Source organism: Ambystoma mexicanum, chromosome 6q (assembly GCF_040938575.1).
Source record: "Ambystoma mexicanum isolate Mex_15411 chromosome 6q, UKY_AmexF1_1, whole genome shotgun sequence".
Taxonomy (NCBI): Eukaryota; Metazoa; Chordata; class Amphibia; order Caudata; family Ambystomatidae; genus Ambystoma; species Ambystoma mexicanum.
Genome location: NC_090937.1, coordinates 1,579,985,927 through 1,580,005,123, shown reverse-complemented (window position 1 = coordinate 1,580,005,123; position 19,197 = coordinate 1,579,985,927). Strand labels below are relative to the sequence as shown.

Below are 19,197 nucleotides of genomic sequence, written 5' to 3'. Positions count from 1 at the left end.
ACTTACCAGTGGCCTCTTCCCTGGCCCTCCTTGCACTTCCCTTCAGGGCTCTCACCGGCAAGTGCCTTTACCTTCTCACCCCCCCCCCCCCTCCCCTCCACTCCCTTCCCCTATCCCTAGGCCCACGTATGTATATTCTTGTTGTCTTTTTTTGCCACTGTTATTACTCTCCCTTTTCCCTATCCTCCTGCCTAATGACGCCTGGCAACACCATATGAATGAATATATAAACCTTACTTTAACATTCACTGTAAACTTACTCTATATGCAGTAAATGTCAAATATGATTCAATGTGCAAGGCTGGCTTTGGGTGGTAGTGCCGCACCAACTATGAAGTATGCTTTTGGTGACATGCACCATTTTACAGAAAGCACTCGCAAATGTTTTGTCACTCATCACCATTGGGTGACTGGTTTTCTCTTTGGTCGAGCATGTAACCTAAGGACATTGCCCTACAGCACTAGTGGTATTTTTAAGAATTTGCTAGCCCTGCTTCATTTATTTGTGCAGTTTAAGTCTTGGCAAATGTCAAATTGATGGAAACCAATCTTTCCTTCCAGACATTATCCGGCTTTGAAATCCTTGGAGCACCTGGAGCATACCCACCTGCCCCAGGTTAGCCATTACCGCTTTTGCAAGATTATGGTGGACAATATTCCGAAGCTCCGAGAGGAGATCAAGGACATTTCCATGTCGGATCTCAAGGATTTCCTGGAAAGTATCCGAAAGCACTCCGACAAAATCGGGGAGACTGCTATGAAGCAGGTAGGCGATGTGTGTTACAATTGTTGTTTACATTTAATTTTGTAATCGAGCAGTGCCATCAAACCCAATATTCTCATCACCACTGAATTCAACAACTCTACTTGCTTTTTACAAGGACACATGCTGTGCAACTATTTTTTTTGTTCACTGCTGGACTGGCTGCCATTTTGTTGCTGCAAACATGTAAAACAGGTTGGGCGTGTCACTGTGCTGGACTGAAGTGTGTGATGAGCACACAGTGGTGTACTTTTTCTTTTTACCCTGTTCAAATGTCTTTTTTTAAAAAAAAATTATTTTAGGTCCCATGTGTATTGGTAATGGAACTCACACTTTACCCTTTGACTTTATCTGATCCAGCTCTTACGAGAGACAGCTACATTTGTATTCTCGTTCTTGTGCTATCCTCCAGTAACAAAACGTTCCTATTGTTGAACAGCTCCGTAATTACTTTTTATTTTAAAAGTAATTAATTCTGGTATGGAAACAGGACAACTTCTTTCGTCCATTTCATTGAAGAAACGCACAGAAATGCACTGACGTAAGATGAATCTTTATTGAACCAGTAATGTAAACAGGCACACACAACAAACTTGCCATGATATTCAGTAACGTGTGCATGGCCGTTCAATACACAAACACGTAGGGGTGTGGCATGGACGGAGGGGCGCATCCCCTCGTAGCGTGTTGGGGGTTGCACTGGAGTTGATATTTTCTGGAGAGCTTATTATAAGAGTGGCTCTTGGCTTAAATAATTGTGTTCTTTGTGCTATATTTAATTGTGCATTGCCAAAGATCAAATGGAAGTTTGTGCATAAGACTTCTTAGAGGCATCCAAGTTCATCTTCTGGGGGTACAGGATTGGACAAAGCATGACTTGGCAAGACATGGGTGCACGTTTGCTGAGCTATCATGACTCTTTTCCATTGAGAACTGCAATACAGTACGCTGTTGCCTCGCTGCCACCCCATGTCTCAATGTCCTACTTTTCAGTATCGGCTGTAGGCGTGCTCTGTTATGTCCCTTGATGTGTGTATAGCACCTTGCCGTGTCATTGCATCGATGTGGGCCGAATAGCGCTGTTGGAAACCTTAGTTTCAGAAGACACACGAAACCAAGAGCATTCCATTGAATATTAGTAGGGGTGATTTGTGTAGGTCTGCAGTATCACGTGGCTGCTGGTTTCACCCTGACCACTGCATTATACCAGCTCTTCCGTCCTTTCCAGAGTACTGTCTGGACTGCCTTGCAGCAGAGCAGCCGCAGAGAGATGCGGGTCGCCCGGAGGGTCCAGAGGCCATCCATAGGCAAACTTGGCTCCTAGTTGTCTGCCTTTTTTCTCCCTAGGCACTGTGATCCGGGGTGTGGGTAATGGGTGCCAGTCACTTTTCCCGGGGGCAAAGGCGAAGATGATCCCAGCATTGCCTTCAGTTTAAGAAGAGTTTGAGCAGACCCGATCTTCAAAGGGTGAAGCTAAGCTAGGCGTGCCAATCCACGCCTTACAAACACGCTGCCATTGCCTGAAGACGGGTTTCAACTAATAATTTACCAGGACTGCAATACGATGTTACCGAATGTTCTCCTTAGGTTAGATCAAGTAGGTGTTACGGGCCTGAAGCAAATAAATGCTATGCGCCTTCTGTCTAATCAAAGGCAGCCTCCTTTGGCGCAGGGTATTTATCCGATTGGTCTAATTGCATTGCCTCATCCCTCATGATGGTGTGCTGCTCACGGTAGCTTAAGCATGCGTTTGTTTACGGAAAGTTCTGTTGGCCAATGAGTGCATTTTTTAAAGGTCACAACTTGCACTGTCCTCTAGGCAGAGATGGGGAGGTCGCCGTTTTCGTTTGCGGACACCGGCGCGTTTGCTGCAGTCAGACATTGCCTCTGACCAGCTGAATGGCTCCTAGTTTGATAAGCGATTGCAGATGTGTTCCCCTGCTGTTCCCATACCACTAGCCGGTGATTGAGAAACGGGCAAGGGAGAGTCCAAGACCAGTCCAGTTCGCTGTTGGCTTCCGATTGATGGGGGTATGGTGTGCGCCCTCATCTGCATGCCAGTGACCTGCCCTCTTGTTTTGCTGGGGCGATTACTTAATAATCAGGCCTCGTCATAAGTGTTTATAGTCCGCTCTAGAGTTCTATTGTGTCCTTGCAGTTTCATGAAAGCACGATTCAAATTCAACTAAGGGGGAATGCAGCTGTGAGAAATAATTGAATGTTCATGAATGTAATACTGAATGTTGGATGGCAATATACGGTATAGCCAAACACTATACAACAGCTCTGCATGCCCCTTTATTAAAAACATTATTTTAAACATAATGTGCCTTGAAACACAAATTGAACATTCGAAGGGATTGTGTCCTCCGACGTATTCCTCATCTTAGATCTTAGATATCTCCTTCCAGCTCTGCTGGCCTCGGAAAAATTTTTCTCTAGAGGGCGCTGCGCGTCGACGTCCTCCGAGTCGATGTCCCTCGACAGCCACCGTATCGACGTCATCCTGCCTATAAAGGCTGCGCGCAGCGTCCGTTGCTCAGTTCCGTTCTTCCACGCTTACTCAGTGCCTCGGAATACTGTTGCTCAGTTCTTAGTCAGATTAATCCTATTTACCTCGAGTCATTCGATCCGTACTCGATGGCTTCCTCGTCGGAACCGACAACTCCTCGATCCGGCTTCAAGAAATGTCGAGATTGTGGGAAAAAGATGTCGTTGACTGACCCGCACAGAGTTTGTCTGTGGTGTTTGGGAGCTGAACACCATTGTTCGGAATGCGAGGACTGTATGTCCATGACAGCTAAGGCCCTGAAGGAGCGTAGGGGGAAGCTGGAGAAAGGTAAGACTTTTAAAGCTTCTTCTTCGTCGACGAAGTCGAGACATTCGTCTCCTCGTCACCATTCGCGCTCCAGGTCTGGGAGTGGGTCTCATCACTCCTCGAGATCGAAGCACTCGAAGAGGAGACGTCGAAGATCCCTTTCTCCGTCTTCCTCTTCCTCTGTTTCGCCAAAAAGAATCCCTTGCCCCACGAAACATAGTTCCCGGGCTGAATGGGAGGAATTCCGAAAAAATATGATGAGCGTCTTCGAGAAAGCGGCCTCGACCCCGTCGAAGACTGCCGAGAGCGATGCTCTGGTCGAAAGAACCGAAGGTCAAAAACGCCGCGAGTCGCAGTACCCGGCGAAGGAAACCTCTCGAGCGCGTCTCGAACCCTCGAGTAGGACTATGACCTCCAAACCTTCCTCGAAGGTTCCGTCGACACCGTCGACGAGGGTTCCGTCGAGTTCGATGTCTTCGACGCCGTTGTCGAAGGGACCTTCGACACACGGGTCTGTCGACTCGACGCCAGCTTCGACACCGGCGTCGACGCCAAGAAAAGTCACGGTTACGACACACCCAGTGACTAACCCCAGGTCCTCGACGTCGATGGCTTTGAGATTGTCGAGTAGAATTCCAATTCTGTCGAGGTCTTCGAGGCCTTCGCCTTTGTTTTCGACGCCACGCTCGAAGCCTTCGGCGTCGACGACATCAACGTTTTCGAGGCCGATAATGACAAGTTCGGCACCCTCTGCCTTGGAAATGGGATTTACTCCCTTTATGAGTTCAGACCAATTGAGAACTATGTCCTCAATTTTGGAAGAGGGTGAATTGTCTGAACAGGAAGACACATTTGAGTTGCAGGGACCTGTAACCCCAATTAGAGAGGAATTTTCCTCTGAAGAGTGCAGGTTAAAGGATCTTCATGATTCCTTACATGAGGCAAGTGGGTTAGACACTTCCCCTGAGGTGGAGTTTGCTAAACCAGACCCGGGGGAGCATGCTGAAACCCCCTATAGAGCCTTAATGGCCAGGATCACAGAGTTCATGGGGTGGTCTGCACCTTCACAATCTTTCCAACAAGATGACCTCACGGATATTCTTGACAAAGGCCCACAGGAGGATCCTGTGGTGCCTTTTCATAAAGCTCTTCAGAGAAAGATCATGACAAACTGGGAAACCCCAGATGTAGTACCAACAGTAAATAAAAAACTGTCTACAAAGTACAGGGTATCTTCTACAGACCCAGAGTTTTTGTCTAAACACCCATCCCCAGAAAGTCTGGTGGTACAGGCAGCATCCTCTACCGATGTCAAGACGGCTTATCCTACCGTCCCACAGGACAGGGACGATAAAAAATATGACGCTATGGCAAAGAAAGTCTTTTCAGCATGTAGCATGGCGTTAAAATCTGTTAATGCTACTTGCACCCTTGCTAGGTTCAGCCATACACTTTGGGAGTGTGCTTCTACAGCGGCTGACTGCATCCCGGAGGGAGAAGAAATGGATGCGTTCCTGAATATTATACAGGACGGTAAAGACGCTATGTGCGAATCCCTCCAGACGGGCATTGATTCGGCTGACAGTATCAGCAGAGCAATGGCGGCAAGTACATCAACCAGGAGATTCGCTTGGTTGAGAAAGTCTGGTTTTGCCCCAGATGTGCAAGCCAGGCTCTTGAACATGCCATTCGATGGCTCGTCTTTGTTCGGGAAAAAGGCGGATGACAGTTTAGAAAAACTGCAAACTTCAAAAGCAGCAGCAAAATCCCTAGGGGCTGCAATCCGTCAGACTCCTTTTCGTCCCACAGGAACCTCTGCGAGGGGCAAGTCCTTTCGCTTCTACTCCACATTCGGAAGAGGTAGAGGACGACCGGCTCAAAGGGGACAAAGAAGAACTACCCGAGGTGGACGGGGTAGATATTCAAAAGCCACAGCAACAGCAGGTACCTCTTTACCATCGGCATCTGCATCAGCCGCCCCAAAACCACTCTGAGGACTTCCCTCACAGGACACCTGTATGAGGCAGGTTGACTCAACATCTGGCAGTATGGCAGGCTATCACGTCAGATGCTTGGGCATTGGAAACAGTTGCCCAAGGTTACTGCCTGCCTTTCCTACGTATACCTCAGAGTCATCCACCGGGGATCAGCTCTCCGAAAGCTCCAGATCCGCTCCTCTTGCAGGAAACTTGGGACCTGCTAGAGAAAGGTGCCATAGAACCGGTACCTGTAGCGGAGAGGAACAAGGGCTGGTACTCCCCTTACTTTCTCATTCCAAAGAAAGACGGAGGACTGAGACCCATCTTGGACTTGCGAGAATTGAACAAATTCCTCAGAAAAGACAAATTCAAGATGGTCACTCTTTCTCAGATCCTCCAGGCCCTTCAGTTCCAGGACTGGTTGGTATCTCTGGACCTTCAGGACGCTTATTTCCATGTGCCTATCCATCTCAAACACAGGAAATACCTGAGGTTCACAATTGGCAACTCTCACTATCAATTTCGAGTGCTGCCATTTGGGCTGACCTCCGCCCAGAGGGTCTTCACCAAGTTAATGTCGGTAGTGGCTGCAAGTCTAAGGAGGGAAGGGATTCACGTCTACCCCTACCTGGACGATTGGTTGATCAGGGCTGTTTCTCCAGAACAAGCTCAGATCCAGCTAAATCACGTGTGCCACTTCCTTCACAGACTGGGCTTCTCCCTCAATTTAAAGAAGTCACAAATGATACCATCGCAGAGACTCCAGTTCATAGGAGCGATCCTGGACACTTCCCTGGGAAAAGCCTCGCCACCAGAGGTGAGGGCTCAAGATATTCTACAGATGGTTACCAAGTTTCAACATGCCCAACGTCTCCCAGCCTTCGACTTTTTGAGGTTGCTAGGCCTCATGGCATCCTGCATTTTCCTAGTGCCAGAGGCTCGCATGAGAATGAGATCCCTCCAGTGGGCACTGAGGACTCAGTGGTCACAATTCTCAGGGAGAATGACAGATCTTCTTCAGGTTCCCGGCAGGGTGGCTCGAGACCTTCAGTGGTGGGCCTGTCAGGAGAACATTCTGAAAGGAGAACAGTTTTGGCAACCCTGGCCGGAGATAACAGTAGTCACGGATGCCTCACTCACGGGGTGGGGAGCCCACGCCAACGACTTGACAATCAGCGGTCGTTGGTCTCCATCGGAGTCCAGACTACATATCAACCTGTTAGAGCTGAGAGCCATCAGACTTGCGCTGAAAGCGTTCCTGCCAGCTGTACAAGGGAAGAACGTCTTGATAATGACGGACAACACGGTGGCCATGCATTACCTCAACAAAAGAGGAGGCGTAGGATCACTATCCCTGTGCAGAGAGGCGATGCAGCTCTGGTTTTTGGGCAATCCAAGAAGGAATCTCTCTATTGGCAGTTCACCTAGCCGGAGAGAAGAACTTGACAGCGGACGCTCTGAGCAGGCAGAACACAGTCTCCCACGAGTGGGAGCTAGCTCAGGAAGTCCTTCAAGAGATCTTCGCCCTTTGGGGAACCCCTCAGGTAGATCTGTTCGCCACCAGCCTCAACAGGAAATGCGACCTGTTCTGCTCAAGGGAATTTCCCCCGAGAGGAGCTCTGGGAGACGCGTTCATAGTGGACTGGGAGTTTCCGCTTCTGTACGCGTTCCCACCGGTCCCTGTCATTCCTCAAATGATCAGGAGGTTGAGAAGATTCCGGAGAACCTTGATCCTAATTGCCCCGGATTGGGCCAGGAGAACATGGTACCCGGACCTTCTAGACTTGTCCATCTGCCCTCCAATTCGACTTCCACTCAGAGAGAACCTACTCTCACAGAAGGGAGGTCAGGTTCTCCATCCAGACATCAAAACCCTCAACCTTCACGCTTGGCTTCTGAAAGGCTGAGGTACAAGGATTGGGACCTCCCTGATGATGTTATGGAGGTGTTGCTTTCGGCAAGGAGGCCAGCAACCAAGTCTTTATACCGCTGCCGTTGGAACAGATTTTGCAGTTGGTGTAGAGAACAGAATATCGACCCTTTTTCATGTGGTACACCAATGGTTTTGTCCTTCCTACTACATTTGGCAGATTCAGGCCTTCAAGTTGGCACCATTAAGGGCTATCTCGCAGCGCTATCCATCTTTAAGTGTACTGCGGAAGAAACATCCTATTTCAAATTACCCTTGGTAATACAGTTTCTAAAGGGGTTAACCAATGTTTATCCCCCAAGACCATTCCAAATTCCCCTATGGGATTTAAACTTAGTACTAACTTTCCTGATGGGTACACCTTTCGAACCTCTCCATTCTTGTTCGTTAAGATTCCTTACCCTTAAAACTGTTTTATTAATAGCACTTACATCTGCTAGAAGGGTGAGCGAATTACAAGCTCTTTCTTGTAAACCCCCTCACACAATATTTCACAAAGACAAAGTTGTCCTGCAAGTGAAGCCTAATTTCCTCCCAAAGGTGGTTTCTGAATTCCATATCACTCAGAAGATTACCCTACCATCTTTCTATCCTCCTCCTCACCTGGGGAAAGAGGAAGAGAGGTTACACAGGCTAGACCCTAGGAGGGCTTTAAGTTTTTACATCAGTAGACTAGCCAGGATAAGACAGGCAGACCAGCTGTTTGTAGGTTACGCAGGTCACAAGCTGGGGTTACCAATAACTAAGCAGACCATTTCCAGATGGATCATTCTAGCCATTCTGGAATGTTATAAACTGACAGGGAAAGAGCCCCCTCAAAACCTTAGGGCTCATTCGACCAGAGGTATTGCAGCTTCATCGGCCCTCAAAAGAGGCGTGCCGGTTAAAGACATATGTGCGGCCGCTACATGGTCGTCTGTCCATATCTTTACACGTTTTTACAATTTGGATTCCTCCTCCAGTCAAGAGACTAGGTTTGGAAGGGCTGTACTGCATTCTATTCATCAATAGAAGTCAGCGTCAAGTCAGTACTCCCTCCTCCGATAATAGAATACTGCTATGGGAGCCTATCTAAGATGAGGAATATGTCGGAGGACACAATCCCTTCGAAGAACAAGTTACTTCTTACCTTGTAACGTTCTTTCGACGGGATGTTCCTCCGACGTATTCCTCATCGACCCTCCCATCCATCCCTGCAGTTCTACTTCCCTTGTTGTTGCAGCTTACGCTCCTTCAGGGTGATTAGTTAGTCCAGAAAGTATTATTGTGGGCTACAAAACGGAACTGAGCAACGGACGCTGCGCGCGGCCTTTATAGGCAGGATGACGTCGATACGGCGGCTGTCGAGGGACTTCGACTCGGAGGACGTCGACGCGCAGTGCCCTCTAAAGAAAAAATTTTCCGAGGCCAGCAGAGCTGGAAGGAGATATCTAAGATCTAAGATGAGGAATACGTCGGAGGAACATCCCGTCGAAAGAACGTTACAAGGTAAGAAGTAACTTGTTCTTCTGCTGTATTGCTACCAAATCCTTAATTTAAAAGTAAATACAGTTCTGTAATTGTTCAATGCACCACATCAGTCTCAAAGTCCAGTTGACAAGATTCGAATCCACTAAAAGGTTTCAAAATAATAGCCACACAAAATATGCTCCAATATGGTGGATCTAGATTAGTGGTGCACAGAATGTGGCCTATGGGCCTAATGCAATCCTTCTGTGGCCTTATGCCCCAAGCTGGTGAGGCGACCCTTTAGGTAATGCCCCTCTGCCCAAGATAAGGGATTGAGCGTAGCGAGGGTCCCTTAATGAGGGAGTTGGTGCCGTTACTAATAGGGTTGGCAAGCCACGAGGGTCATATCGCCATTAGTACCAGTGTAGTTCTCTACACGTGTGCTAATAGCATCTTTTTTTCTTCTTATGTCTTGTCCACTTTTCATCCATACTGCATGGGTCTTCCTTCTTTGGGACAGGAGACGGAACCTTTTTCACCAGAAAAAACCTTCTTCCCCTCTCAATTTAAAGGCGCGTGGGGGTGTGGCCCTGGGAGCATGCGCTGCCCTGACTCTGCCCTCCCGTGCCACACCTCAGTCCCCTTTTCCTCGTCGACGGGAAAGGGCTGATTTCACCTGCGCGCCTGGATTTGCTTCGGCCATGTAATACAATGCGCTCTTGACTGGATACTTTTTCGTGTCTTTTTATCAATCAGGTACTTGATCCTTTGGCGCCACGCTCCTCCCCGGCTATGACGACTTCAGCGAGCTTCTGTAGGTGTCCAGTCTCCGAGGGGCTCTTCTCTACATCAGATCCTTTGCCTCCACTGCTTTGGCCTCGACCACGGATGGGAAGGTTGTACCGCGTGTGACGCACTCTTCCTTGTGTGCCCTGAAGAATAGACTGTCTAGGTGGAGGGATCTTTTCTAGTGGTCGTCTCCAGAGGACCTGAAGGACTTCGTCAAACATCGATCAAGGTCCAAGGTAGGGCTGCTCTTTTCCAGCGCACCCAGCAAGGGAGACTCCTTTCCAAGGAAACGCCCAAGCGGGAGGAACCGTTCAGGTTCTCATACCAACACGAATACCGAGGCTAATTTACCTACTGCCCGCCAGGCCGAGGGGTCTGTAGACTCTCCGGAAGATAGTGCTGAGGAACCGGGAGGTCTTTTTACCGAGTGTTCACCCGAGGGCCTACGTCCTTGTACTGGCATTATGGCTGAGGGGGCACCTACACGCAGCACTATCAGCGACTTCGCAAAAGGGCGGCATGCCTACCAGGTCTTGGCCTGAGATGCAGGGCCGTCCTCATGTTCCACCGTCAAGAGTCCTGGAGGAGGCTGGGCCCAGTGAGCCAAGCACCACAACTTCGGCACGTGGCATGTAGCTCGACAAGATGGCCGCTCTTCCACCGATACCTCCCAGAGGAACTGCGCAAGTGGGTGAACGAGTTACAAGGTGGGTCTGGGGTCAACCAGGTATGTGGCCTAGAGTGTATCCATCAGCAGAACAGGGCAGGTTCTCTCTGCAACCTAGACAGTATACACGCCGGCTCCAGCAGTCCCGTCAATATCACCTTCCACCCCACCGGCCTGTGAGGACAGGCTCTTTGGAAAGTTCCTCACCCTCATGAAATCTCCTCAGATGGGGGGGGCCATTCTCAGTGATGCTATCAAGGACATGCTGCCTCTGGCCCTGCCGCCCGCGCCCATAGTCATTGCTCCTATGGCTCCAATGCCACAGGCACCTGTGCCGCCACAACTGCCCACGCCGGCTCCTTTTATTCCTACCCCCCACAGTTCAGGCGGTTCCGTAGCAGCCTCCTCTGCAGCCTCTGGGTCTGGTCTCCAGACCACAGCCCTCGGCATCCAGCACTCCTCCTCCTCCTCCGCCGCCGCCTCCTCCTGCACCGGACCAGCCTGACACTCATGTGGACACGGACGAGGAAGAAGACTCTGACACACCATCTTCAGCCAAGGATTTCCACGAATGACTTGCAGGTCTGGCGGAGTACCTGGGCCTTCCTTAGCCTGAAATTGAGCAACCAGAGGCAGGGGTGCCCGCCGAGGTCCTCACCAGAGGCGTTGCTGGGGGGGGGACTGAGGAGGCTATAGCCCCGGGTCTTTTGGTTGTAGCCCCAGGTAGAAGCTCAGAAAGACTAGCTAGCCCCCAGTCCCGACAGTCCCAAATTTAGCGTAGCCCCTGATCTTTTACAGACCTAGCAACACCCCTGGTCCTCGCCCTACGCGTCGTGGCTAGGACAGGCATCCTGATGCAAAAGGATGTTGTTGGCTTGGCTAAAAGGGGGTGTCTCAACGCCCACTCGGTCAAGCCAGTCAATCGACCCCTGGACGACAAGTAGAGGCAAATGGAGGGGGATACACTCTTGCTGTTGGCACACCCTCAATCACACTCTTCGGTGTTTGCTGCGGTGTCACTCTACTCCAAGCCTCGGTCGTCCTCGGCCACCTCGTCCTCGGCGCTGCTAGGCAAGGAGGTGATGATCTTGGAGGCGTACGGGAAGAAACTGTATTCCAACGATGCGGTGCATCTTCGGAAAGCCAATGCAGATGCCATGCTGGCAGCCGTTAATCAGGGGCTTTGGAGGGAAATAGCGGATTTCCTTCCAGAACTTCTGGCGCAGAGTCAAGCACACTTCAGTGTGGGTCTAGGAGAAGCCAACCTGGTAGCACAGGACATCATGGAGTCCACTGTGGCCGACCTTGATACCTCTGGCTGGTCCATATCATATGACAGCATATGCCTTCCCGCCCACCCCACTGGTCCACAGGGTGATCTGCAAAATAATGGAATCTTATCACCTCAGCATCATGCTGATGGCTCCATGGTGGCTGGCGAGACCATGGTTCTTGGAGCTGCTCAGCCTCTCGGACAGGCCACCCAGTCACCTTCCGACGGGCCCAGCACATCATCTGGCGCAACAGAGGGGCAGGGTCATCCACCCCACTCCACAGAAACTAGCCCTTGCAGCATGGTTCCTGAGCAGGTCACGCTAAGGCACCTTAGCCTCTCACAGGCTAACCTAGAGATCATTCAAGGTGTCAGGAGCAGGGCCCAATACAAGAGTACGTTGAGTAGGTGCGGTCACTAGGTAGACTCTAAGTAGATCGACCCCCCCCCCCCTCCTCCTTACGTGCAAGTCGGACGATGTGCTCTCCTTCTCGGATCAGCTTGCACACTTAGGCATGCAGGCGGACACATGCCGCACATATTTGGCATTTATCAAATACAATTCAGCAAGGTACTATGAACCCATAACACAACATACACTACTTCTGATAGTGAGGCTACTTATAGATGGTAGCGACAAAAGGTTGCAAGTGAAAAAAATTTAATGCGTCAAGCAGATATCATAAATATGTAAAAAAGACATAGGATATTCGATAAAATATATATATATATATATATCTGTTAAGTGACTTCAATTCAGCAATCCCACTAAGTCAGTGCCTCGTCTGGGACACCCAAGGGAAGCCCTTATTTATATATTATTATGACAAGTTATACTCTGGATGATAAACCCTTATATAACGCCCCTCTCTTTGATTCCCCCGGACCTCACTGAGCCAAGAAGTAGGTGTGTTTTGCAATTTAAAAGATTTATTGGAAAATTAAATTATATATATATATCACACTTTTATAATAAATTAATATTTGATATCACACGTAGTCCTATGACCGTGATCAACAATGGATGATGTTACACTTGCACACTGATTTAATTACTTAAGAGTTAGAATAGGGAAGATAAGGTAGCTGAGAATACTTTTATGATTTCAAGGAAATGCAATGATGAATAAAATACAGTACAGAAATAACTGATAGGGTTTCACAAGAGATAATATGATCACTTTTCCCCTGGTGGCAATTCACTCCCCCCCCCCCCCTATGCAATATAAAAAGATGGAAGGAGAGCACACAATTTTCAGGAATACAAACAAAATGCAATACAAAGTTCCAGTTCCCCCCAGCGAGCTTAAAAGAAAACAGGTATGATTTTATAGCAGGCAAATCGATTTAAATGTGGTATGCAAAGAAGGGAAAAATATGCTAAAAATGATTTTAATTCCCTGTAGGAGATTCAGGGTAGGTGATGGCTATTTAAGATTAGTTCAAGTCACACTGGCAATACTCAATGAGGGATTAGTAGGTTGAAAACGATTTTGACAGGAGCTAATTTTTCAATTCGCGGCAATTTTTCTGAATGTGTCGCGCGCGATTACGGAATAACTATAAGGAATAGAAAGTCGGTTTTAGGCTTGTTGGAGAGATTAGAATCTTAGCTTTCGAATGAAAGAAACTTCAGAATGACAAAATTACACTTTTACAGCTTTGAAATGACAGAATGAACACACGGTTCCTATGATGCAGTTCTGGACAGGTTAAAATGGTTTGAATCAGATTATTTTACACTGAGAGATTGGTTCTGGCACAGTTCTAGCTGAGTACTCAAACTATAAATTTGAAATAGGCCGTCAAGGTCTGATCAGGTTTGGACTGGACTCCTGGCGGGTGGTTCTGAAGTCACAGCTCTCTGGGTCAGCTCTGCTCTGCACTTCACAGTGGTCTGGTTTGGGGGTCTCTGGTTCTGGTCTCTCTGGATACATCACGGCTTTCTGGGTCTGCTACCGGTTCTCGATACAGCTCTGCTTTCTGGGTCTGGATATGGTTCTGGCCCAAGGTTCTAGCCAGAATCAAACAGCTCGCCCGGCTGTTGAATAGTTTGGTTGCAAAAGATTTGGAGTCCTGCTGAAGAGGATTCAGCTTGTGGATGGGCCCCTGCTTTAAGTTCTGGCTTGGTTCTGGACCTATCTGGAGTTGAGTTCTGGATTTTGAAGTCGTCCGGCAAAATGCTTCGCAAGAAAATGAAAAGTGAATCTCCCTTGCCTGTCCAAAGCAGTCTCTTTTTATGTGTTTTGAAAATGGGTGTGTGCGTGGGCATAACTAAGCCTGCCCCTCACAACTTATCATTGGCCAAGCTCTCCTCTCTCCCTTGATTGGGGGAAGGAATGGAGCGTAATCAGGCATCAATTTTATGGCATACAGAAATAACACTCACCTTTGCATTTACTTAGAAAAATCAATTTGACCCAAAACACATTTCCCAGATACAGTTTGTTGAAATTACATGTACACATTGCAGATGAATTAAGGTACATTCTTGCCCAACTCTGATCTTTCTAAGAGCTTGGGTTGAGAAATGACAACATTTTGTGCTTTTTAGTGACTTTCGCCATATTGGTTTTTCCTCAAAATGTACACAGACCTGCACCCCTTCCCTGAGCATATTAGTGGAAATTACTATGTCTCTATCCTAAACACAGTGTCTGCAATATTAATAAATAGCAGGGTTCGGTCCCAGAACACCGCACCAAGTGGAGTTTGGTCTCAGATCGGGAGGGCATTTTCCATATTAAGGACCCCCAAATTGTACATTTCTGTGAGCTTAATACAAGATTTTATAAGCATTTTACCTAAAACATATATTTGCTGCAATATGAATCCACATCCAGTCTGGCCCGCCCCCAGAAGCTTGGTGAGTCAGAGATCACAGGCCTCTCCTTCTTCCAGAAGACTTGTTTACAGTCCACACCCAAAATCAGCTTACCCCATTCAATTGAAAGGGTCTATTGTGTTGTGTCCTGCAGGCTGCAGGGGAAACTCCTCCCTCTCAATCAAAGGGGCCATGTGATATATTGGGCTGTTGTGTGTCTCTGAGGTGTTAATGGTTCTCAGGAAAAGCAAGTCTTTTGAACTTTTGATTACATAAGACCCCCCTTCTGTTCACTGCACAGTTCTGCAAGACAGCTCTCCTGTCAGGATTTATAAAGCGCCAGTCAGTGTCCAATGCCGGTACTGCACCTATTTTTGGCAGCTGTCTTGAATTAATACATTTCAAAAAGAAAGGATTTTACTTGATAGTATATGATCCTTGCTTGACATGGCATTGATGTGGATCTGCAGTAAAGTAAAACACTTAACCATAGTTGGATTTTTGTTTGGTGGTTTCGGGCCCATGATCTTAGCAATTTTTGACATTAATAAAAACGGATTTTGAACAGAACCATCTTTCTTTGCACTGGTGGGTGGCAGGTCAGGGGACCATTTTGGTGTGCGCAAAACTGCGCGGTTCTCCTGGATTCTGGCGCAAATGTGAGATTTTCCGCCATCTTGGATTTTCTAAGTCCACAGCACCAAATGTTGCAGCATAATAGTTCAAACGTGGGTCAAGACACCCAACATAACGTACATGCAACAATGAATAAATACATGTGCCAAAATAACTCCTTTTGGACAATGTTATCAATGATAGTTACAATCTTCAGGGTCACCTAATGCACTTGCACCTTGTTTACCTTTTTATGCCTCCATTATTATCAGCAGCACCTGCGCCCATCTCTTTACAAGTCGTTTGAGATGAAACCTTGCTAGGGACTACTATCGTTCCTCCACGGATGCTGCCATCCGAAGTCCCAATACAGGGATTAGTAGATGAAAGTCCTAACGCTAGCCATATAATTCCAGATCTATTAATACACGCAAGCGTTTGTGATTCTAGCACTTTAGATGTAACACGTGCAACACAAGCGTCTCCGTCGAAACATGAATGTTCAAGAGATATCACTGCCCTTTCGATATCATATATTCAACCTACACCTCGCAAGTGGATGTCACTTGAGCAACCTTTGGCATTTGCCCAGCCAACCATGTTAGAGATCATTTTAGCTGCAGTAAATACTACTATCACTAGTTTATTCAAATTATACGAACTTTAGATCACAAGCTTTCAGTTCAATCGAAACAAATAGAGCAAATTTCAAATTTGATTGAGGAAGAAATGAAAGCAAAAGAACTAATAATTTTGTAAACGTGCACTCTGAAACCACTAACCACAATCCCTATCTTAACATCACAAATGCTCTCCCTTTGACTACTTTAAAACTAGTTTTAACACGATTAGCTGTCTCGCACATACAAGAAGTGATCCGCCAAGTTAGCGATTTGGGTTGCTCGGATCCAACAGCCTAAAGAAATGATTATTGGATAAGCTTGGAACAACAAGAACAAGAACAAGACCAAGATGTGAACTCACCATCTTTGATCCCCGAGCAGGTTGATATTTTCTTAGATAAAAACGCTCAGATATGAACACGGGCAACTTCTGACTCTAGACTAACCCAGAAAGGACCTCAGACACGTAAACGGAATTAAAATAAAAAACGACACGCAATTCAAAAAACAGGAACTCCGTCTCTAATATAAGCTTTTATGAAACCAGATCTACAACAGAAGACAACCACAGAGTCAGGTGAAAATATGCATGATCAGCACTCGGCCTATGAGCGTGAATCCATAAGTCCCATTCCAATTAGGGGAACACTCAATCAGACCCTACGTTGAACAAAGGAATATCAAAATTAGATGGGGTCACTAGAGTTGAACTTAAAACAATAAAGCCGGCATTACACCAAAAAAATGGTGCCGAAAGGTCACACTTAAATAATGAAACGTCAATCTTCACCACATCTAAAATACGATCTTTGCAGATCGAGTGTCATGAACATTTTTACTGACATTCCAGAGTTACAAGATATCACCTCATTAGACATCAAGCAAGTGGAATTCATGAACGACGAAGACCTATCCATTGTACTTCTTTGGATACCTTCGGGCATGATGCTTAACGCAATATAGAAATCCAAGATGGATTTATTCAGACTTGGATTCATTGTCGCACAGGACCCGCATGCAAATGAAAATCAAAGCTCAAATATTGCCATCCCGTCCGCACTGCCAAATTGTGAAAGATGTGTGCATGAGCAAAGGAAATCATGAACTAATTCTATTTCTGCCAAAGCATAACAATCAACGAGTTGTCTAAAAAAACAGATGAGCCTAGCTTCATGGAACACTCGTGGCCACTCGCGCATTCAATCTGCTTTGCATAGCTCAATAGCTCAATAAATAATTATGACATAGTGGCCTTCCAAGAAACTTGGATGACACATACTCTGACATGGAATGATCACAATCTTATTTTGTTACCAGATAAGACAACTGTGAAAGGCAGATCGACATCAGGTCTCCTTGTAGCCGTGAAAAAAGGCTCAGGACTTTCAATATATCCGTGATCCGCACCAAATAATTTCTTACAATCAGTTAAGATCAGATTCCAGAAATATGAACTCGCATTATTAAACATCTATAGAAATCCAGCTGGTCTCACTGATGATACATTTTATACTGCCCTTTCTCAACTATTAGATCTCATAATATTATCTCCAAACATATATTCTATCATAATTCTAGGGAAATCAACTTGAATTGTCTGGTTAAGTCTTAGCTGCAAGAAGTCAATAGGTGGATTGAATTCATGTCTGAAAGGAACTCCAACACATTTAACCACAAGCATCAATTTGACCAACGACTGGCTATGAAGCAACATGTCAGCAGCTTGGTATCATCATGTGCTTATTACATCAAACCTTTAGCGCACCTAACGCCACTTATATCTCAAGACAATGCGGAGACCATTGCAAGAGCGATAATAGGATCAAAAATTGACTATTGTCTATTGTTCAAGTCTCCTAATGGGACTTAATAAGTCTGATTGCAACAAATTGCAAGTGTGCCAAAATGGGGCGATCAGAACTGGTATGAAACTTAAATACAGAGACCATGTCACAACTGCAAGATGTGATCTCCACTGGCTGCCTGTATAGTCCAGAATTCTGTTTAGGACTCTGATCTTAGTACAAAATGTAGACTTGGCAACAATACCTACAACAGCTCATTATTACGAGAAACAATACTAGAACATTAAGATCTAATAATCAGCACTTGCTATTTGTACCGAAATGTCGAACTACTAAAGTGGCCAACTCAGCTTTCTTCCCTATTGGGCCAAAGGTCTGGAATGCTCTCCCTCTGGATATGAGATTCATTGAGTCACTTGAGATCTTCAAGAAAAGGTTGAAGACTCAGCTTTTTAATTAACTTATTCATAGTTTTTATCTGATGATCGTAACTCCATTTCCTTGCATTCACACATGTATTTTTTATGATCTGTTATTTGTTATCTATGTCTTGTAGCGCCTTCACGCCTTAGGGTCTGTGGCTGCGCTATATAAATGTAATAAAGTAATGTATACTTAAAAATCGCAAAACATAGTTTAGACAAGAAAAAAGGCGGTTTTCAATCGACCAGTTGCTGAACGATGTAAGGCATTCGCAAAACTGATGTGCTCATCCAGGAGCTGGATTTGTGGAAGACAGGCACTCTTGTATCAAAAAGACAGTGAAGAAATGCTAGAATAACTGCGAAACAAAAACACAGCACAAACGTGGACCTTAATCAGAAACAGAGAACATGACTATCAAAGCAGTAGCCAGGACACAGGGGTAATGGAATGGCAATGGCTCCAGCATTTCACCCAACTATATGCTGACCCTGAATTCACTAACTTTAATTATGACTATCCTCAGGCTAAGTCCTGGGATTTAGACTTTTCATCTGATACAATTGAAGACCTAATAAAAGTCTAGTGGCTCAAGAGCAGCGGGGCCAGATGGCCTGAGCAATAGTATGCTCAAAGTCCATACAAGGCATTGGTCTGTGATATTAAACCTCTTTCAAAATATTATACTCAATCGATCTATACCCATTTCCTGGTGCAATCCTTAATTGTGCCAATTTACAAAAAAGGTGATCGCACAACACCTAATAACTACAGACCAATAGCCTTGCTAGATGCCCCAGGTAAGGTCTTTGCGCGGATGGTTTTACGAAGCTTTAATGCCTGGTCTGATTTACATCAGAAGCGCGATCCCAACCAGTCCGGCTTTATAGCTGGAATGGGTACTGCTGTCAATCTATTAACTTTAAATACCATCAAAACGCAGTCATGTCTCAAAAAACAACCAATCTACTTTGCGTTTGTAGATTTTAATTCCGCGTTTGATTGTGTCCAGAAAGGTTCTTATGGACACACTTTCTAAGGCAGAATGCCCAGTAACATTAATAGACATCATTTCTGCTTTACATTCAAACACCTCAATACAAATTAGGTTAACGTCAGAAGGCCTCTAATCTTCATCAATTCCTACAGCGAGGGGGCTCAAACAGGGGTGCATTCTTGTGTCTGCATTATTAAATTTTTTCATCCATGATATCAAAAACCTATTCGAAGACATCATTA

The 19,197-nt window shown here is 46.3% G+C and overlaps 1 protein-coding gene across 1 annotated transcript in view; it reads left to right on the top strand.

Moving 5' to 3' along the window:
• EXOC6B (exocyst complex component 6B) overlaps positions 1-19,197 on the top strand; it is a 2,452,465-nt gene that overhangs the window by 267,293 nt on the left and 2,165,975 nt on the right. Inside the window, exon 6 of the mRNA XM_069632299.1 lies at positions 562-766. Within this exon, the coding sequence (XP_069488400.1) occupies positions 562-766 (205 nt within the window). The remainder of the gene's footprint in view (positions 1-561; positions 767-19,197) is intronic.